Source organism: Micropterus salmoides, unplaced genomic scaffold (assembly GCF_014851395.1).
Source record: "Micropterus salmoides isolate LMB-PRFRI ecotype aquatic unplaced genomic scaffold, ASM1485139v1 Ms_hic_scaffold_2, whole genome shotgun sequence".
NCBI lineage: Eukaryota > Metazoa > Chordata > Actinopteri > Centrarchiformes > Centrarchidae > Micropterus > Micropterus salmoides.
In genome coordinates, this window is record NW_024041150.1 from 20,186,542 (window position 1) to 20,209,298 (window position 22,757).

At 40.5% G+C, this 22,757-nt stretch overlaps 1 protein-coding gene across 1 annotated transcript in view; it reads left to right on the plus strand.

Moving 5' to 3' along the window:
* Positions 1-22,272, plus strand: part of ppp2r5b (protein phosphatase 2, regulatory subunit B', beta) — a 45,220-nt gene extending 22,948 nt beyond the window's left edge. The window contains exons 2-13 of the mRNA XM_038730636.1: positions 497-693; positions 2,824-2,925; positions 4,339-4,431; positions 4,955-5,085; positions 6,151-6,210; positions 9,734-9,842; positions 12,538-12,591; positions 13,779-13,829; positions 14,047-14,166; positions 14,461-14,588; positions 15,644-15,745; positions 17,981-22,272. Of these exons, the coding sequence (XP_038586564.1) occupies positions 497-693; positions 2,824-2,925; positions 4,339-4,431; positions 4,955-5,085; positions 6,151-6,210; positions 9,734-9,842; positions 12,538-12,591; positions 13,779-13,829; positions 14,047-14,166; positions 14,461-14,588; positions 15,644-15,745; positions 17,981-18,218 (1,385 nt within the window). The 3' untranslated portion in view covers positions 18,219-22,272. The remainder of the gene's footprint in view (positions 1-496; positions 694-2,823; positions 2,926-4,338; positions 4,432-4,954; positions 5,086-6,150; positions 6,211-9,733; positions 9,843-12,537; positions 12,592-13,778; positions 13,830-14,046; positions 14,167-14,460; positions 14,589-15,643; positions 15,746-17,980) is intronic.
* Positions 22,273-22,757: the final 485 nt, after the last annotated feature.

The following is a 22,757-nucleotide window of genomic DNA, read 5'->3' on the forward strand; positions in this document are numbered from 1 at the left end:
GAATCAATTTAATGTGTTCAGTAATCCATGGGTATCAGCCACTTTCTCTACACCTTTTGAAAAGTGGTGTTTTTTGGACGTACAAGGTTTTAATCTGACGGCCGGCAGCAGGTTGTTTCATTGTGACGAACAGGTCTGGAAAATGAATCTGACAGGTAATAGGACTGAGATACAACACAGCCCTCTGGAGGAAGGTGTGTGTGGACGTGTGTGTCTATGGAGGCAAGCCCTGTGTGGGTGTGTACAAATGTGTTTGTAGAGTAATAGTTTGCTCTCTTTCCCTCATTACCTTTGAGAGAAGATCTAGCCTGTAGAACACATCTCTGTAGACTCTAACACTCCTACTTTGTCAAACGATTCACTACCAAACACAAAGCGCCTTTCAGGAAAGCCATCGGATTTGGCTGAGCTGCATCGCCTTTTTTTGTCTTTTACTGTCCTTTTCTAACATTTCTCTTTGCTGTCTTTCTCTTTCTCCTACCTCTAAATCATCCAGACGCCCCGGTGGCAGAGTTACATGACCTGTTCTGTAAGAAGCTGCAGCAGTGCTGCGTGCTGTTTGATTTCCTGGACTGCGTGGCTGACCTGAAGGGGAAGGAGATCAAACGTGCGGCACTCAACGAGCTGGTGGAGAGCGTGGCCACTAGCAGAGGAGTCCTCATAGAGCCTCTGTACCCAGAGGCAATAAAGATGGTAGGAGGGGAGGAGGAGAGGGGGGTTAGGGGTTGAAACAATGGACTAGTGGATGAATATATTAAAGGATAGGAATAAAAGACAGATGAGTAAATACTAAGTGTCCAAATGCCAAAATTTAACATCAATCAGTCCTTATCATTTGTGACACACACGGCAAGAAAATAGACTAGAAAAGAAGGATGAAAGGATGGATGAAAGAGGAAAAGTAAGAAGGTAGACTGTGATATCCAGCTGAGGTGCTCTGGTGGAATCACCAGAGACTACAATCAAAGGTGGTGGAGGAGATGAGAAAAGGGGGTTAGATAGATAAGGCAAGGTAGGGAAAGGAGAGATAGAGCGGTTGCAAAGGATGCTAAGAAGCAATTGGCTGCACAGATGGCCAGAAAGAGAGGGATGGATAAGAAAGATAAAGTAGAGTGTGTTGGAAAATGTGTGGACACCATCACAGAACACCAGAGGTCACAGAGGATATATAGAGGGGGAAAGGAAAAAGGGATGGAGGAAAGAAGGTAACAGGATATAGTTTATGTTACGTAGTCACTTTACCCAGAGGATGAGAAACTGCTGATAGGACAGAGGATCAAAGGAAAGAGGGCGAAAGCTTTAATGGGTGGCCACAAGGTAAAAAAAGCTTATATTCTATAATAGAAGTTGCTATTAAGTGTATAGGAGAGAGAGTGCTGTGCAGCAGAATAAATGTAATGTAGGAGAAAAGGGAGGCCAAGAAAGTAAACTTATGTTAACTTATGTTCCCAAACTTGGGAATGTTGTAGAATTTTAGTTCTCTCATCTCTCACAAATGTAAGGCCATGCTAGCTGCTCTGTGAGGCTGTGCTCCTATTATAGCTGAATGCTAACATCAGAATGCTAACATGCTCTCAATGACAACGCGAACATGCTGTTAAGCAGGTATAATGTTTACCATGTGCACCATCTTAGTTCAGCATGTTAGCATGCTAACATGTAGCACATAAGTGGTGTACCAACCAACTGACCGACGGATTAAAGTCCCTAGCCACCGCTAGCATAGCAAACACTCACCAAAAACATAGTTGCAGTAAATAAGTCAATAAAGTAAAGATCTTGATGAGCAATGAATATAAAATAGATATCTTAATGATAAAATAATGAAGATAAAGGCTAAAAGGTGAGAGGAGGACTGGAAGAGAGAAGACGAGAGAAAGCAACGATGTGTATTAACCTTACAGGATTCAATTGTCCAGAATTCCAGAAATGTTGTTGCATCAGAAATGAGTGGCTAATCGGGTTGCACCTTTTTAAATCCAAGTTAAGTTTACATGGTCATGTGAAGGGAGCCTATATAATCCTGCAGTGACAAGTTATACTCATGCAAACAGAGGTGTGGAGAGGAGGAATGAATGGAAAAGAAAACTATGCTGAATTGTGGCGTCAGGGTTAGGGAGTTACCACATTTGCTATGTGCAATATAGTTTATGCATTAAATGGCCAGTAGAAATGCATTTGTTGAATAAATCATGACATAGCGAGCAGTCAGGTTGCATGGCTTGCTAGTTGCTCTTCTCGATCACAGCCTAATTCTTCCCCCTGATGCAACAGCTTCTTCTTTTAAATCGACAGCTGGCATCTGATAGAATAGTGCAACACTGCCACCCACCTAACACAACCTTTTATTCGCTGGATTTAGTTGAGAGAAACCCACCCAACTGTCCTTTTAACACAGGACTCTTGATGTTTTATAACACCAACTATTCATCCTGGATCTATCCGGACAACTAATTTGCTGCTCCTGTTGAAAGATCAGCATGATGAAGTCTTGAAATGAGTCAAAGGATGCTTTTGCTCTGTCACGATACTGTACTAGGACAGCTAAGAAACTTTCAATCAGAGACTCACAGGCCTAGTTATTAAAAAATACAAACATTACATCCCTCTGTTTTCTCTCAATCATGAAATAATGTCCAGGATATCAACAACATTTACAGGAGCATACCGTGTGTAATTTGGTTCTTTCTAATCCCCCTTATCCACATTTCTCCTTACCTCTCATCCATCTTCATCTTTTCCACTTCCTACTTTCTTCCTCACGCTCCTCCTCCTGTTCCCATTGCTCTCGTCCCTCCTTCCTCCTTGTTTGGGGTTCTCCAGATCTCTGTAAATATCTTCCGGACTCTCCCACCAAGCGAGAATCCAGAGTTTGACCCTGAAGAAGATGAGCCCACACTCGAAGCCTCATGGCCGCATCTGCAGGTACATATGAAAATTCATGCTGTGGAAAAAGTATGACCATATTCTGATGATTTACATATTCCCCTGCAGAGGTAAAGGGAGAAGTTTCTCTTGGAAAGGATGTGTTCAGCAAAATGTGTTCACTTTTGTCTTTTTTGCCAAAATTGTTGTGATGTACTTGTTTGTCATTAAAGTGAAACACAATGTGTCATGAAAAATGGGCTTTACTATATATTTTATACTATATTTGGAAGGGTGGACATTGCTATAATGCACACATCTCCCACCAGGTGCTGGTTTTAATGCAGCATTCAGCATTTATCTGTACATAAACATACTATACCTGAGCCTGAGGTCCTTTAGATCAGTTAAAACTGCTGTTTAATGCAACAATTTGTGCCTTATGTCTTATCACCCTGAATCACAAAATGGAGCTGTAGTGAAGAAGAACGTCACAACTCTTAAATAGACCTGTGGTGTATGCCCAGATGACATTTGAGCGTGGTGCACTTCTGCACCTTCAGGAAGAGATGAGTCAACACGTAGCGTGAAGTCCAAACTGTCTCAGCCCAGTCTTTTTCCCTCGCTCCCCAGTTGGTTTCTTTTGTTATAAAGCATACACTTAAGCATAAAGTGAGCAGGTGAAGTTTTCTGATCTCAAAAAGAGTTCCAGGTTCCTAAACTCAGAACAAGTTGATGCCCTTTGGACCAACCACCATGCTGTGTTGCCTAGAGCAGCTTAAAATAAAAATTTATGCTATTTTGAAAAATACGCTTAAATCTCTTGTCGAGAGTTAGATGAGAAGATTGATACCACTCTCGTATTTGTCCTGTCAATGTGAAGCCTCATTCTGAGTTTGTAGTCTGTTAGCTTATCTTAGCATTAAGACTGGAAACAGCTATTCTGGCTGTGTCTAAAGGTTAAAAAATCCACCCACCAGCACCTCTAAAGCCCACTAATAAGTTTTTATCTCGTTTGTTTAATGTGTGAAAACCAAAACTGTGTTAAAACGGCACTCTTTTAAGCTAGGCTAACCACATCTAGCTGAAGGCTACAACTCCAGTTTCATTTTTGACACACAGAGAGATTGATACTGATCTTATTTTCTCACTCTTGAAATGAAAGCAAATAAGTTTGCTTATTTGAACAATTACTTTAGCATAGTTTTTTTTAAGAATAACAGAAGAGCAGTCTTGTTCGTGTTCATAATTTTTTTTATTGCTGCCATTTTTCCATTCTTGATTTGTGTATGAGCACTCTTTACACCATAAAAAGCTAACTGGCTGCTACATAGTTAGCATACAGACATGGTATTAATCTTCTCATCTAACTCTCTGCATGGGTAATACCCAAAATGTCAAATTATTCCTTCGGGAGACAAACGCAGACACACTAAATGACGTCTAATTGCATGCTGTTTGTGCCTTCGTTAGCTGGTGTACGAGTTCTTTCTGCGTTTCCTGGAGAGCCCGGACTTCCAGCCCTCCATGGCCAAACGCTACGTCGACCAGAAGTTTGTCTTGCAGGTAATTCTCTCTCTCTCTCCTTGAAAGCTGCAGTTTGTCAAATCCAAAGCTCGAAGATGTCTCTGAAATCCTGATAAATGGAAAGGTATAAATAAATAAAGCTCCTCTGAAACAGCAGCCATCGCAGGACCAAGTAATATCCCTGCTGAAGTGCGCTCAAATTTTGTTATCTAGGTTGGGGCACATATAAAATATTGACTTAAAAACTCCAAAGTTCTTGTCTAGTTTATGTTCAATATCCTGCTTAATTTAAGTAATTGATGAGAAAAAATAGTTAATGTTATATTAATATTATGGGTGGTAAAAATAATTTTCTGTGACCCTGAAATGCGCTCACAAGAAACTAAATTAAACATGAGCTGTTGTATGGTTTAAGTTTTATTTTTTTAAATAGTTAAAATGAGTTTAAGGTTAGGATTTGGGTGTAGGTGTGAGGAGGTTAGAGGATGAATGCAGTCATAAAAGGTCCTTGCAAGAACCATATTATGCTGTATTTGTGTCTGAAACTATCATGTGTGTGTAGCTCCTGGAGCTGTTTGACAGTGAGGACCCCAGGGAGAGGGAGTACCTAAAGACCATCCTGCACCGTGTCTATGGAAAACTACTGGGCCTACGAGCCTACATCCGCAAACAGATAAACAACATCTTCCTCAGGTACAGGCTGCCTTCCACTGATCCAATGTACAGGATTTAAATGTGCTTTTTATAGCATTTTAACATCAATAAATCAAACATTACCCAACAAAGACCTTTAGCAGGGAGAACAGCTGTGACCTCAGTAATGTTTTTTTTAGCTTGGTGCGTCACTGGAAAAAATAGTGATGATTTTCAGCACAAAACAGGAACATTTTCAAGTCTTTCCCACCTTTAATCAAGTGGTCAGAATGTATATTTATTCTTACCAAGGGCTGTGATTTTCTGACAAAAGTTGCATGCTAAATTAACCTTTTTTTTATTGTGTTACATATTTGGAGCGTTTTTTTAAGAGGTCTGTGCGATATGATGTGAATGGGGCATAACCAACAACACAGAGTCGAACGGGAGACAGGTAGTGACATCCCTATTGTGACAAGTAGCACCAGGTTCTTAGGGACGTGTCATCTAAGTTTTGAGTAAGACTAAATTCTACATGTAGTATCTTCTGTCTAATATAATGTAGTATTCTCTCACACATGCAAACAAACGGACACATTTGCAGTCATAACACTCACTCAATCAGCCATCCTGCATCCATCCTGAGAGTGAAATCATTGCGTAGTGACACAAATCTCCTCAAATGATTGGTTATACAGCTGTCAGACAGTGCTGTGATGTAGATCATGTTTAATTTTTTCCCTTCACCAAGCAGGCCTGGATTGTTGTTTTTGCAACATACTGCAACATGTTATATTTCTGCCAATTAACTGGTTTCAGCATCATTGTTTGTGCCTTTTGACAGCTAAGATATAGAGGATAAACATACATCTGCCTAACTGTTAAACTGTGCTTTCTCTCTCACATTATTTCGTCACAGAGGAATGAGTTGTATTCCAGATATGGTACACCATGATACTGATCAATCACTAAGGAATTTTATGTGTGGCTAATTTTACAGGACGTTAAGGGAATATGTTTTACTGTTTTTAGAATTGCAGCCATTTTTAAGTTGCTATTTCTTTTATTAAACTAGAAACAGTTGCTTCACCCTATATGTGTCTGCGTGTTGTATGTGATCTTCAGGTTCATCTATGAAACTGAGCACTTCAACGGAGTCGCGGAGCTTCTGGAGATCCTTGGCAGGTTTGTATCCACAATCACGCAGATACACTTTGAGTGAAAGTGTTGCTATTCTGCAGGAAAGCATACTTTGTAGTATATCATGGAATTTGAATGTATTTGGAGTTGAAACTGAACAGACACACCCACATACACTTATATACACACGTACTGTACTTGGCCAGCTGCTTCTAATCATGAGACAGCTGGTAACCCAGTGAATTAAGCAACTATGAAAATGCAGATAAAGCGTAACCACTACTGCATTCGCTCAACACCAAAAACAATAGGCATTTATTTTTCATTTATCATCTATTTCTTATCAGGTAAACACAACTGTAGGTGCAGAGCCAGACAGAGTGAGAAATGAGTTATAAGGCAGGGGGAAATGAGTAAAGGTGGGGCGACCGAAACAGGAGGGGGGTTAAAGACATAAATGAGAAATGACTCATAGGTTTGTATAGTTTGTTGCTTTGTCTCTGAGGCCAGCAGGAGAAATATGAGGAAGACAGAAATGAAGAGAAAGCAAGCAGGAAGCCAAACTGATAAACAAACATGCCTCGCTCTCTGCCTGTGCAGAGACACAAATCAATGGGAACAAGCATGGAAAGATGACAGTAATAGAAAAAGAAAGAGAGTGAGAAAAATGGAGGAAGAGCACAAACAAGATTGGTGAAATTATCTAGTTTGTTTTCCTCAGTCCGACTGTATGCAAGATGATGCAGTAGTTCAGCATTTTGGGAAACACATGCTTTCTTTGTGATAAATAACACCTTTGTCTTGTTTACATAATCTAGTCTTATTTGATTAAAACATACATGAACAGGGTAACTAGCAAGGCTGGTTGGGAGCTTAGAGTCCTCAGAATAATGTGTAGAGTTAGCATGGTTAGCTAGCTGCTGTTGGCTAAAGTGACCACAAGGAAAACACTTTAAGTCGTTTAGCTCTTTTCATAGTTTGTTTTTCTGAATTAACCAGCTACCTGGTACGCTTAACATTAAATTAACTCTGATGCTGATAATCCAGGCTCACATCACAGCCTATCTTAAGACGTTCGTTGGTAGGTAGCATGTGGCCTTCATAAGCTAGATAAAGGAGAGGTTAGTTAAGTTACTGTGTCTGTGTAGTCATTTGCTTTCTTTTTAAAAATGAAAGCAGTGAATATTTGCTGTTCTCTCAAAGACTGTCTGGCATCTATTGTGCCCTTTTTCTTTCATTATTCAACACTATTAGCACAGAAATGTCTTTAAATAATTTGTATTGATGTTCTACAAAGAAGAAGAGGAAGAGACAGACAGCTAGTTTGCCTGAGCTTGAATTATTAGTCAGCATTAAAGTGAAGAACAAATTTTAACAGTGTTAGCAAGATATTGTTGGCTAGTATGACCACACATCTCAGAGTTGTAATTGTCTCGGTGTGTGAATTGTGAACCTCCTGACAGTGGCTTTTCACTTTGAATTATAACCATAGACTTATAACCCAAGCTACATGACAACCTAGCTAGTTAGCTGGCTAGGTAGGAAGTGGCCTTCAAATGCTAACGTATGTAAAAGAAGGGGCTGTTTCTTTCTTGGAAAGAAAGCAATTAAATGAAAGATGCAGACACTCTTCAGAGCTGTAGCTGCTTACTCAAGTTTGAGAGAGAGAAACTTGAAATTGTTGACATTAGTTTGTTACCTACACATAGCCGACTTCTGTTACAAAAACAGACTGAGATTGAGACATGGAGAGATGGAAGGAGAAAGTATAAACAAGACTGAGGATGAGAAATCAGACAGCAAACAAATCAGTATTAGTATTAGAGTCAATAAATATTATTTTTTCTCAAAGGAATCTCGCTTGTGCCCTCTGTCTTTGTCATTATTCAACATTAATAAGGCAGAAGTGCCTTTAAATAATCTTTATTGATGTTAAACATAGAAGAAAGTGAAGAGAGTTTAAAACAGGGCTGGATTCAAAGAGATTTAGAAATACTGGAGTAGTTTGTGTGAAGTGCTAGAATATTTTAGCCAAAAGTGATATTATTGTTTCAACATAAAGGATCAAGAGGCTCACACGAAAGCTTCCTTCTAACCCATAACCACCATCCATTTCACCTGATCAAAAAGTGAAATTAAAAAATGACTTTTGCGGTTCGAGACCCTTGGGTTAATGTAGAGAAAAGACAGGAAGGTAGAAGAGAGGATGACGCCAAGGTGAGAAAAGAGGGAGGAATGGAAGGATGAGAGATGGAGTCATACAATGAGATGGGGAGGATGAGTGAGTGAACGGTGAGTCAGAAGGAAGGAGGAGGGAGAGCAGGAGCGGAGAGAGAGGTTTGTATTCATGTTGGTGGTAACAGAGGTATTTATAGCTCCTCCCACACATGGAGAGAGAAATGAACGAGGGAGGGTACTCTGTACAGAAAGAGAGAGAGAGAGAGAGAGAGAGAGGGAAAGAAGACAGGAGTATTCATAAAAAGGGTGATGGGGGAGGCAGAAAGATTGGAGGAACAGCAGGAGGAAGATATTATTGAGGAAGTGTTCTATTAAACAAAGATGCTATTAGAAAATCAAGACAGACAGACAGGTAGACTGATGAACAGATAAATAGTCCACGCAAACTGACAGATCAGTGCTGCTAAATAAGTGTTTCCAAGTTTAGTTCCCACTCTTCCACTGCTCATACTCTTCCCTCCGTAGGCTGAACTACCTCCATGTCCATCAGTGTAGTAGTGAACAGAGCAGACCACACATTTTGTCACTTAGAAGTGGACAGACTCCACCACACAGACGAATGCACGCTCATACAGATGTGAACAGTAGATTTTAGGAGTAATATGTGATGTTTTCATGTAAATGTTCACTTTGTACATGCCGTGAGCTATACGAATGAAAACTGATGGGACATCTTCCTGGAGATAATGATTTATTCTCATTATTGCTAATCATCTAACAGGTTATCGGTCTCACCTGCAACATCTAACCTAGCGATTCATTGATTTATCAACAACCATTTTTGTTGATAAATTTAAGGCATCTTTGAGGTTAAACGTTCACTTCTTCCGGCTTCTCACATGTGCTGCCTTTCTCTGTTTCCTATCATTGTTAATTGGAGAGGCTATCTTTTGGTTTTGTACTGTTGGTTATAAAAAACAAGCAATTTGAACATGTCACCCCATGAAACTGCGATGAAAAAAATGAAAGATTATTCAATATTGAAAGTACTCACTAGATGCAGCTTTAATATAACCCATACTCTCATGGTCATTTCCAATATTTCTGACATATTCTAACTGAAAGACATGAGAAGGAGGAGAGTTGCTGGGGGTGGGGAGAGTGGGATGGGGTTGGGAGACCCGGGTTCAATTCCCCACTGTGACACATGCACCAATGTCCCTGAACAAGACACTTAACCCCTAGTTGCTCCAGAGGCGTACAATATAGCAATTGTATGTCGCTTTGGATAAAAGCGTCAGCTAAATGAACAAATGTAATGTAATGAGTTCACATGCCACAGAGTGAAAGTCCTTAAGTGTAACTTTATCTGTCCTCTACTCTCCTCCAGCATCATAAATGGCTTTGCCCTGCCCCTAAAGGCTGAACACAAGCAGTTCCTGGTTCGGGTTCTCATCCCGCTACACACAGCAAAGTCCCTTTCCATTTTCCACGCACAGGTCAGTGACATATACAGCGCATACTCTGACACGCTGTTTGCTGATATTTTGTGCCAGTGACTCTGAAACTGTTACTATTTGGTGGTTTTGCATAATTATCCCGACTGAGGCATGCTTTATTGTACGTTTTTATAGACCCTACCCTACTTATTGTCTGGCTACTGTACCTTCTGGCTTGTGTTTTGCTCTAGCAGTAATCTAGCTGTCAGCATCACCAAAATCCCCTGTCAAAACTTTGATTGGTCTCTCTGGTTTTATGCATATAATAGTTAGCAGTGTCTACAAACATTTGGCCTGAATATATGCACGTATAATGATAAAACCCAGAAGTTAAATCAACGATACATGAATGTCTTTCAAATGGTAGTAGTTGTTAGAAATTCTTGCAGTGTGTCAAATCTAACACTAGGCGGCAGAGTTGAGTCACAGATAATATTGCAGAGAGAGGCACTAACTGTTGTATGACACACAAAATGGTTTCTTTGGTCTGTGTGTGTTCATGTATGAGCCTGCTTGTGTGGGTGATCATAATATTTGATGACACAGATGTAGCCAGCTGATTGTGTTGTGTGTGTGTGTGTGTATCTTTTGTATTTGTGTCACACATTATTTGATTATGCAGAACGTACAGCTTGTTCTCCACAAACTGGTCTGTCTGTGTGTGTGTGTGTGTATATTCTGGGTCTGAGCATCACCATGCCCTACATTTCTCCCTACATCCCTCTCCCTGTGGTTCACACACATACATAATTCACACACTCAAACACACACTCGGTTTGACAGGGTCACGGGGGATAAGTTGCTAGTGGACAGCAGTTTTGCAGTCAGTAGGAGAGGCTGTGCAGGAGTGACCCATTTCTAAACCTAAATATCTAAATGACAGCAGCACCTTATATTAATCCTAAAGGTTTCTCAACATTGTAAAATACATTTGAAACATCCTTCCTGTAGCATGTGAAGGTTTTTCTCATTTATATTCATGTCACTAAATTGCAATGACAGCTGTTAGAGCTACATTGTGTATCCACAACATGGTAAATATCAAGAAGCAACTGCAGTGCTTTTACGTTATAAGACTCGCTTATTTTAAAGAAATGAATCATTTTTGCTAAGGCACCAGTGTGTCCTCCAGTTTCACAATGGCAGAAAACCTGCTCGCGGACCGATGTTAGCTGTTGCTAAGTCCCATCTGAGACTTGGGCAGTGTGTGACTGCTGAGAGGCTTCCACGGGTCCAATGACCAATGAAGGACAGAGAGCTAACGCTATTTAGTCCCCCTAGTGTTATGTAGGCTTGTTGAAAAGGGAAAAACCGACGACTTATATCAGTGCTTGTAAGCTATTCAGGAAACACTCTAGTCAGTAACCAACACGGAAGTTGACGCTAAGTTCAAATGTCAGTCAACTGCTGCATTGGAGACTCTCACAAAGAGGCCTGAACCTTAGAGGAGTCTTCACCAAAATGTGTTTTTATCCTTGTTTGAAAAATGGACCTTACAACTGACACTGAATCACCATGTATATATCTGACAAAGACAACTTTAAAGAACTATAAAAGCATGGTAAGACTTCTTTTTAATGTGCAGGTTGCAACAAATTTACAGGCAAGAAGCCAACATTTGAGCTCTCTAGAATGACTTTATCCCCAAAAATAAACCCTAATTTGACCTGTCACCTTGACAAATCAATATTGGTAACATCTCAGCCTTAAAAACAGTACAATGTCCATAATCCTTAGCCTAACAACGGCCTCCTGCACCCACAAAGCCCGGCCTGACAACAGAATCCAACATCATATTTACCCCAAGCAGTTCCAGTAATGCCTCGCTAATACGTTAAATAGTTTGACCGATCAGCACCTTTATTTTAATCCTCCTCTTTTTCCTTCTTTTCTTTTTTTTTCAAGGGGGGGTATGAAAGCTGTGGAAGATGTGAAAGCCAGACAGCCCGAGAGACAGACAATGGAGCTAAAGTTCAGAAACAAGACAAAGAAAGAAACAACAAAAAAAAGAAAAATATAAAAGGGATTGTCCTACAAAAAAGATAGAGAACAACCATCAACCATCTGACAGCACACAACCTCTACCATTTGTAACTATAAAGTCAGACTATCCAGCACACTTTTATTTTGACGGCATTTGAACTATAACCATAAAAACAGAGCTGTACAGTAATAATTTCAACAAGGCAAAGGTATAAATAGGGCAGCAGAGGAAAGACAGAGAGGCTGAGACAAGAGGTCTAAACTCTATCTCACATTGCCCTTAAGGGACTTCGTGTGTGGTGACATCACTCCTTCCGAAGTAAACACACGCACACACAGTCTCCGTCGCCACGGTGCCCACTTGCCACGGCAACCGGCCTGGTTGGAGGGGGCAACCGCAAAACACACACACACACACACACACACACACACGGAGGATACGTGCATACTCTCTGAATAATAGGAAATTATTGCAGGTCATATAAGAGGAGACAAGATGTAGAAGTACAAAACACACACACACACACACACACACACACACACACACACACACACACACCTCCCCTTGGAAAACTTTCCGATCTTGAGCAGCGTGTAATCCTGTGGGATAAGTGCTAAGATCCCCCTTGTCTCCTTGACGGCTTCAGGGAACGTATGTGTGTATGTGTGTGTGTGTGTGTGTGATCTAACCCCGTCTCCCCTGTCCTTACAGCTGGCCTACTGTGTGGTGCAGTTTATGGAGAAAGATGCTACTGTGACTGAATATGTAAGACTGTTTTTTTGATTACCACACTGCACTCACTACAACATACATGCTAATCCAATATAAAGGATTGTTCAGTTCTTAGTTTTGCAGTTTCAGCCATTATTTCTATCTACCAAGTTAACTGGTGCGATATCATTGACAGCTAAACAGAAGACAGATGTGGCAGGAACAAAATCATAAAGGTTTAAAGCTGCAATAATCAATATTTTGTATAAACGGTGGCTCAAATGATTGAATGTAATGCGAAAGGTGTCAAACGTGGTGACAAACATATAGAGAATTATCACCAGAGTGTGCAGTTCCCCTGCAATAGCTTTTTAGTATCTTTGAGCTCATTGTTTTTGTTTAATGGTCCTCAGCTTTACTGTTTTGGTTCATTCTCACTGCTGTCATCAACAGCAGCAGGCAGCTGTTTTTAGTGAAAAAGTTCTGATAAACCCACTGTACACTACCTGCCCTGAGTTATCGACTAATGAACATGGTGGAGCATTTAGTGGAACCAGATCAGGAGTTGGAGGAGACCAAAACAGAGCTAAAAGGAGAAGAGTAAATATTACATAATAATACTTACATTTTCCAGGTGGTATCACTGCTTTTAACAAACCGCTCGGTTAGCCAAAGCTATTTAAAGGTGAATAACTTAGAAAACAAGGGTAGAACGGTAAAATGTTTACCCAATCTCTCTGTTTGTAAACATCCATCACAGTTTTCCTGTGTAATGAGGCGTTATCTTAGATCAGAGCATTTACTGTAGTGAGTGTAGTGCTCTTATAACTGATAGAAATGATGGACAAATCTGTGAAAAAAGTCTTTATTATATAGTAAAATGTTCTAATAGATTATTATTATATTATAATATATATATAATATTATATATAATGTAAATTATTTCAAGTCACATGACCACCAAAGATTATGATTAGCATTAGTCCTGTAAGTAGTAAGTACCAATGTAATCTCAACTCTGCTGGCCTGAGGTTGAATTAGAGCATTTACCACAACCGACTTCTTCATTCACTAACATCAGTACAGTAAAAAACTAAGCTAACAACATATTTCTTAATGCACTAGCCATAGTTTGAATATGAATTAATGGAGATGGCACAGATGGACGGCAGCCAGCCACCCTGCCAAGCTAATGGCTGCAGGGTTTATTTATATTAATATGCTTCATATTTTCTCTGCAGATCATCAGAGGGCTGCTCAAATACTGGCCAAAAACCTGCACGCAGAAAGAGGTGAGAGAGCTGATTACAAAAAGGTGCTGGTGTTTCTCGGCTGCTCTCATTAGTCACTGCTGAAACATTTTCTCGTGTGATTTCCTGGATATTTGTTGTTCTTGTTGGACTTCTGTATAAATTGTATCTCTATTGTTGTTTTAATTTGCTTCTGTTAGTCATGTGAATGTCTTTTGATGTATAAATTGTAAAAATGTTGGCGTGTCTATGTGTTCAGGTGATGTTCCTGGGGGAGATTGAAGAGATCCTGGATGTGATCGAGCCGTCTCAGTTCATCCGTGTGCAGGAGCCGCTCTTCAAGCAGATCGCAGCCTGTATCTCCAGCCCTCACTTCCAGGTGAACGCCACACTTCCCTACAGTCAAACCACGCTACAATGTTTGAAAGTATTATCTAAAAAAAAAAATGAAGAACGAATAGTCACACAAATCAGCCTTCATATCATGTTCGAACAGTTTGGGAGCAACAGTAACCTAATCGCCTACAGGCTTATTATATCACTATCGAAAAAACAATCCACTGAAGCAGACTGTAGAAAAACTTCTGAGTACGAAAATCAATTCTGATAAAAAAAATGATGTTACAGCTTTGATCAATGAAAGTCAAGTCCTCTGTTTGTGTGTTCGTTTCAGGTAGCGGAGCGGGCTCTTTACTTCTGGAACAACGAATACATCCTCAGTCTGATAGAGGAGAACTGTCAAGTCATCCTGCCGCTGGTGTTCGCCACTCTCTACAGAGTCTCCAAGGAGCACTGGAACCAGTCAGTGGCTCACACACACACACACACACACACACACACACACACACACACACACACACACACACACACATTAAAATAAATCATAACTCATAGCTTTTGATTTTAGATTAGATGGTCAGTTTGGACGTTACCTCAAGCTCTATTACATTTTTGATGGCAAATAAAATTAGACACTCCCGGCTGGTCTTCAGAGGGTGAAAAATGTCACCTGGGGAGCTCCATTTAGGACAAAAGCATGTCACTAGTGTAAGTTGCCAGCTACATCAAAATGCCCGGACACCCCACCGTCAAAGTGTCCAAAGCAGCACAGTTTGGTCCCACTGCAACCAATTTTGTGGGACAAGAAACAACATGTATAAACATCCCTTCATGTGCCTCACTCAGTGGTGGAAGAAGTATTCAGATCCTCTATTTAAGTAAATTTCATAATACTACATAATACTGCGTTGTTAGTAAGCATTCAAAATTTGACTTTGAGCTTTGACTAACAGCAAAATGTACTTGAGTATCAAAGGTAAAGGTACACCAGATGGACACTTACATACTGTATATTATACTGTGGAATTATTATTACTGCACTCATGTAAGCAGCATTTTAATGCCACTCAGCTAGTCAAGAGGGGGCTTATTTGAACTACTTTACATGTTGGTTAATCAAGAACATGCATCATATTTTATTAAATGATTATATGTTTCCTATAAAATCTATTCTGAAAAGTAACGTGTTAGTATAGCTGTTGAATAAATGTAGTAGAGTAATAAGAAATTGAAACAAGTACTTCAAAATTATACTTACTTCACCACTGCTAATACTTAAGAACTGCTTGCCATTTAACTTCACAGATGCTACAAACTGTAATTTCCCCAACACTGAGATAAATGTGCTGGCCTCCTATCAACCAACAATTTATGCTAAAGAATTAGCAGTAGAGCTAACAACCTAGCAGGGACACATGAATGACCCAAGTGTTAACTTTAACCTCTATCTCCTGACCCATAATCCCCGGGGACCGGTAACTGCCCCGGTTGATTATCGTCTCATTCTGTCCCTCCAGGACCATTGTGTCTCTGATCTACAACGTGCTGAAGACCTTCATGGAGATGAACAGCAAGTTGTTTGATGACCTCACTGCCTCCTACAAAGTGGAGAAACAGAAGTGAGTGTGACTCACCCCTCCTTGTGTGTGTGTATTTGTGTCACTGGATACAACAGTGACAACAAGAGGAAGAAATACAAGGCTCTTAAGTCATGTTTTAGACGGTATTTGTTCCATTATCCATCATGTTATATTTCACATTGTAAGTATGTATCGCTTAGGTCATCCTTTGAACATGGATCACATCATGATTCCACATATTCATTAGCCTGCGTCAAACTCAAGATAGTGAATACTATTGGGACAACATTTAAAAGAGTAGCTTTGGGAAATACACAGAGAAGATCAATATCAGTCTCATGTCTGAGTTCAGTACACTGTTGGAGTCAGGGCGTGGTTAGCTTTAGCATAAAAACAGGCAGGGGAAATAGCTAGCCTGGCTCTATTCAAAGTTAAAAAAATAAGCTTAGCAACACCTCAAAAGCTGACTTATTTACATGCTCTGTCTTATTTGATTAAGCTGGGCACGAGCAGAAATGAAAAAAACGACAGATTGTGGTTTTAGGGGGAGTTACGTGTTTGAACTGTTTCTTGATGAACAACACTTTACCCATCTGCTCAGCACCTCTGTGAAGAATCTCCAACTATAGTTGTCTGTGTACAGCAGATATATGGTGGTACATTGGTGATTTACTACCTACCACACTACACCACATATATATATAACTGTCCATCTTACAGAGTAAGAGAGGAAATCATGTTAAAGTCATTCATAAAATCTGTGGTGTTTACTGCACATAGGATACATTCCTTCCCTGACTTGAGTCTTTCAGTCAGGCCTTTTGCCTGCTTAGTGATGTCAAGAGAGAAAGACCCTTATATATTAAAGGTGCAATATGTAAGAATTGTAAGATTTTTGGCAACCTGTCAGATAGCTTGTTGTCTATGAAGATTCTCAGTCATCCAGCTCATAGTTATCCAACGAAGGTTAAAGTCAAGGGCAACTGGACTTGGTTGAAGATACTGGAAGACGTTTCGTCCCTCATCCAAAGGACTTCTTCAGTTCTGACTGACTGGTAGATGACTGGCAGTAGCAGCGTAGTAGTGGCGTAGGCCACCACTTATCCCCCACTTACAATGCTGTCCTTTCATCACTTCCCAGGAAACTCAACAAACGTAACCTATTGGCCTCAGGTGAAGATACCAACGATGGTCGTTCAGTCTTGGCCACCGGTAGTCCTAACGACTGTAACGACTGTCGTTACAGCAACCAGGAACACTAACGAACCAGACGAACCTGACGAAGTCCTTTGGATGAGGGACGAAACGTCTTCCAGTATCTTCAACCAAGTCCAGTTGCCATTGACTTTAACCTTCGTTGGATATCAGATAGCTTGTTAGCTCACCTAGCTCAGTTAGTCATGCAGCTAGTAGCTGTCATATTAGCTGACTTTACCTGGACTGGGAGCTTGGAGCACGGGGAAAGTGTTGGTGTTTGCACCTCTAGCACAGGAGCTTTGGAGCACCGGCAGGAGGAGGTTTTCAGGCCTGGACGAAAACTCTTCTAGTTTTTTTCTTCTACAAAGTCCAGTTGCCCCTGACCTCAACCTTCGTTAGATATATAAGTTAACAAGACAAATACGTTTTTTTGGTTCTTTTCCATTTCCTTAATTGACATGTGTGGGTGGGTGAGCTATACTGTCAGATTATTGCCTCATGAGTGGCACAAAGTACAAAGTGGTTACAGAGACATGACGGGCCTGGGCTAGTTGGTTAGCATGCTAACTTCAGATATCTCTGCATCACAGCACATATACCTCTCTGACAAGACATTAGAACTGTTAGTTATTCATATTACTTACACAGTTTAACTTTAGTCGATCACTTGCCAAAGCTGATTTTATAGATTTTTTCAAGGTTTCAGCCCTTGTCTTTATTAAATGCTTAATGGTTTCCATAAGGTGTATGCGCACAATATTTTTACAAGTATTATTTATTTACTTATATTAAGCCTTAACAATAAGTCTTTCATTGGAATATATGAAATGTATTAATTTCCTTCCATTTTATTTAAATTTCTAAATAACTTTTTTTAAACTAATGTGAGATTATCATCTGACACATGAAAACATAATTTGCCGTTGGTGGTGTATACAGCACAGTTAAATTAAAGGACATTTCAGGAGAAAGTGGTAACTTCAACACTCTCCAACATATCTCCAGGGATTTCAGTCCCTTGCTATATTCTCTATCGTCTATAAGCTTTGTAACCTTCCCTTCAACTTGCCCCTCTAGGGAGATGAAGCGAGACAGGGAGCGTGCAGACCTCTGGCGAGGCCTGGAGGAGCACCAGGAGCGCCGGATGCAGATGCTCACTGAGGCCGCAAGGAACCAGCGCAACCTCCAGGAGCGAGGCGAGAGAGGGGACCCGGCGACCCCTTCGTCCCCGCAGACGGCTAACTCCGACCAGCCCGAGCTCAAGCCCAGCGGGGCCTCCTCTTCCTCCTCTGGAGCCGGGGAGAGCGCCACCTAGGTGCAGCTCCAGATTAGATAACAGGGGGGATAGGGGACAGAGAGAAGATATGAGGTTGGTGGTGAAAGGGTTGGGATCTCAGATGGAAAAGGTACAAAACAAATCTGCATTTCTTTTTATCTTGTATCATCGAGGGGGTGGCTTTTTGTGAAAGAGCGCACAAAACTCAGTGATACGAGGTAAAGACTGTACCTTTTTTCTGATTGTGTGAAACTGGTTCACTTTTTGCTGTACACACATTATGTTGCAGATCAGAAGATGAATATTGTCCGAAAGTGCAGACTGTCATTTTAATTAACGGCTGGTGTATTAAACTGCAGGTCAGTGCCCAAAATTTGTAGCTGGCCTGCTTCAAATCAGCCTCAAAGTAAGAGATGAGATTTCTCTTATGGTGCAGCACTTACCAGGTTTAACATGTGTCTAACTTGTCTTGATATTAAACCAACCAACAGTCAGAGTCTGTACTGTGGCCTCGTATTGATCTTTTGGTCAGAGATGCTTATTTCATGCGTGGATAGCACAATACATTAATAAACAAAAGAAGCAATTTCACACAAATGTCCCAAAACTGTTGCCGCACAGACCAGACACACAAACCCTCACATACACGCAGACGCAGGTACATATTTACTGTAAATATGAGATGACAGAGCTAGAGAGGGAAAGTGTATCCAGGTCAAACAAATCTCACACACCAACAAATCAGTGCACCAAGATATTCACACATACACGCACGCACACGCACACACACACACACACACACACACACACACACACACACACACAGACACACACGCACACACACAGACACAGACACACACACACACACACACACACACACAGACACACAGACACAGACACACACAGCTGGTTCTGGCGCTAAATCCTCTCCCAATTTTGTCGGGTTCCATCAAAGGACGAGCCTAAAGTCCCTCGAGGTTAAATAGCAACTGATGAAGATGATGATAATGATATAAAGTACAATACTGTTCCTTCTTCTTACTTGTTACTCTACTACTACTACTCTACTCTACTCTAAGTACTACTGATGATGATGATGATAATGTTTTTATATATATACATATGTCTCTGGATATTTCTGTAGTGTATTATGGGAGAAACACTAGTGTAGCAGATACCATGAAGGGGAAGGCTGGCCTTGAATTCTGAATTCACATCACATGTTAACTGTATGAGGCCATAATGTGAGTGCTGAAATTCAGCGGAATTCCCCTTTAACAGACCTTAAAGAGGGGAGGAACGAACTGGATTAGCAGCGGCTGTTTTTCTTTTCTTTTGAAATTTCGGTTGTCAGTGGTGCAGTGGGTGTATATTAAAGGGGTATTTCTTGAAATCCAAAAACATTCCATGTTTAAGATCATTACTATGTTTTTTATGTTTGTTTGAAGGTGCCCTGTGGAGAAACAAAGTTATGTTTACATTCAGTGTTAACTCACCAAAACGCATTGTGTGTATCCCTGGGGCTTGACAAAGGTGCTGAATGCATTTCCTTCCTAATAAAACATTTGCAAAGCCAATTTTTAAAAATATTTTAACTCTTGCATTGTTTACATCCATGTTTACTTGCTAGTAGTCCTCTTCTTTGCTGCCTTTGTTGGCATATTGCAAAATTTCTTTGCGCATTACGTCAGTGGAATAGCATTAAACCGGCAGCATAATGTGAATCAAATTGCCTGTGTGCTCATGTGCAAAGATGTCCAACCAACCGTATTCACGATGCATACACGATGGGGACCCATTCATAAAAAACATTGCTCTATACTACGATGCTACTAGGGGTGAAAAACTCCACAGGGCACTTTAATTTTTATGTTGCGGGACACATTGATTTTTTAAATAAATTTAATAAACTGCCTGGGTTGCATGTTACAAAGTTGAAGTTTAGACCCCACCCCCCAACTTTGAACCAAACAGTAAACCCCGCCCAACACAGAGGTTACTGGAGGACAAAAAAAAAGCGCACCATAAGTGTTTCAGACGAAAAGAAAAACGAAAAACGAAAAACGCAGCGATCCAGTTGGATTCCTGAACCTGGAACGTCTGTTCGTTTAGGCTCAGCAGACCTGATGCTGCTAGATGGCGACCATGATCATGAGAACTTTTTTTCGGTGTGAACCAACAAAAATCTGTTTATTCTTGTCTGATCATTATGATAGAGTAATGGGACAAAGAGAGGGGGAAAAAAACTGAAATTTTAGCAATATTTTCATTCTTTCAGGATAATCTGTGTTTTAGGGGGTTAAACAGGAAGTGGGTGTCACGCTCCAGTGTTTATGCCCCACTCTTGTTTTTACTCCTGTTGCGTCCTTGATATTCACATTGTCTTAAAGGTACTTTCTGTGTAAATTTATTTGATGAAAAATGATTTTGCTTTGTAATTATGTTGTTTTTTTTCTTGGTTTTTGTATGATCTTGTTCATTTTGTGGAAAACTGATACTGATGCTATTTATTTTCTATTTGATCAGGAAATGTAACCTTATTTGAAGATGATGGTCAGGTTGTGTGTGTGTGTGTGTGCATGTGTGTGTGTGTTGGTGTATGTATCCAGGGAGTGCTGGAGCAGGAGATATGCGTAGACAGAGTGATAGAGAACTCTTTGTTTCTTTTTCTCTCTCTCTCCTTCTCTCCTTCCTGAGGGACAGGGTTTGAATCCGAATGTATTGTAAAAACAAATCGATTGTTTTTCTGACGTTTGAGACGCAGAGCTACCTGTTGGCTGCTTCGTAACCAAACATTCAAAAGCCCTCCAGACCAGCAGTTTTTCAAAACACACACTTGAAATCAGGCCTGAGTCAACAAGGTTTTGAAATCCATTTGACGTGCAGCTCCCAGACTGGAATTTTAAGTTTTATTGAGCTGTTAATGAGTAATTAAACATTTCAGAACAGAGTCATGAATCTTACAGTGATGCGTTTATGGCCCTTGCCTAAATTTCCATTTTTTTCCATGAATGCTTTAAGTTTGGTTTGAGTTTGAGTAGACTTGCTCTGATGCTTTCAGGCTGCGGTTTACTACACCTGATTTGCCATTGCTTCTTTGTTCCTTTCAACCATTAACATTGCAACTGTGCATTTAATTTAATTTGCAGATGTTGCAATCGACATCCAGATTGGATCTTCTAACTCGTCAGTCAAATCAAAAACTAAATATTGTCAAATTTGTGCATGAAATAGTTGACATAAACACTTAACACAAGGTCCACTGACTAGCGTTTTCTGCAGCTTACAATCACATGTCATGGTCTTCATCAAGGGATAGAGTTGCTTGGTCGTCCTAGAGATGGCTCAGTAGTCATCGTGTAACAGATGGTTGCAATGTATCGTCAGATGATGGCACTTGAGCCATCTCTATGACATCTGAGTGAACTCGATCTGCTGAGATACGATCGAAAGCTCTGGAAAAAGCTATAAATTGGAACCTGAGTTAGGATTATTACACACGGGCTAGTGGTTCCCAACCTTTTTGCTTGCGACCCCTTAGAACAAATAATTGTTTACTTGGTGACTCCTGCTTGTGTGAACATGAGTTGCGAGCAGTTAAACCAAAGAGTGTTTATCCCTGTCAAATAGTTTGAATTGTGGGGTTTTCAAAGGCAAAAAAATACAAAAAGCAAATATGTTGAGGAAACAAAAACAAACACATTAAAACTCATTTTAAATAACTTGTGACCCTTCTGAATTATCTCAGGACCCCATAAGGGCCCTGACACCCAGGTTGGGAACCACTGACATATGCCTCTCTTCTCTACAGTACCACAGCGCTGTATTATTTTTTCCTTTCAGGCATAAATGTTTTGTTTTTCCCCTATTTTTGCAGCGTGAGTGTATGCCTCAAAGTCCACAATTTTGCATTTGGAGTGCTCCTTGGCAGTCACAAAATAGAAACACACTGATGGATAAGATGTACTGGCAGCCTCAAACCAGTAAACACATCAAAACCTGCACCTGCAGGCACCATCTGACTGGCACTCTGGGCAGGCAAGGAAAGCAAATGCTCCCATTTGGTCGGATTTCAAACGTTGTCTTGAGTCAGGCAAAAAAAAAAAACACTCACAAAACACAACTGAAAAGAGACAAAACTTGACCTCGCTGTCATAAAACTCAGCTTACTTCATGATTTTTGTTTTGGCTAGCTTACTATCGAACCCTCTTGATTGTTATTGTCAGTCGGTCAGCTGACTCGGGGAAGACCCGGCTCCCACTGTCTCGAATGTTTTGATCAATATTCTTCTTTCTAGAATTCTGTTCCATGTTCTAGAACTGCTTGAGAAGAGGAAGCGAGAGAAGAGAGATGTTCGTAGAGAGCTTTGGCCTCACAGACAGCCATCAAACCGGGCTGCATTCTCTGTCACGTCTCCTCCCTGTGGCCATTTTCATGTGGCCAATTTTAAACAAATGCTTTAAATCAGAGGGGTGATGTGAATGGTATGATGAAAGCAGCGAGGTAAAAAAAACAGAGGAGAAAGGACAGAGGAAAGAAAGGACATAGAGTTAGACACTATAGAATGGCAATAAGTC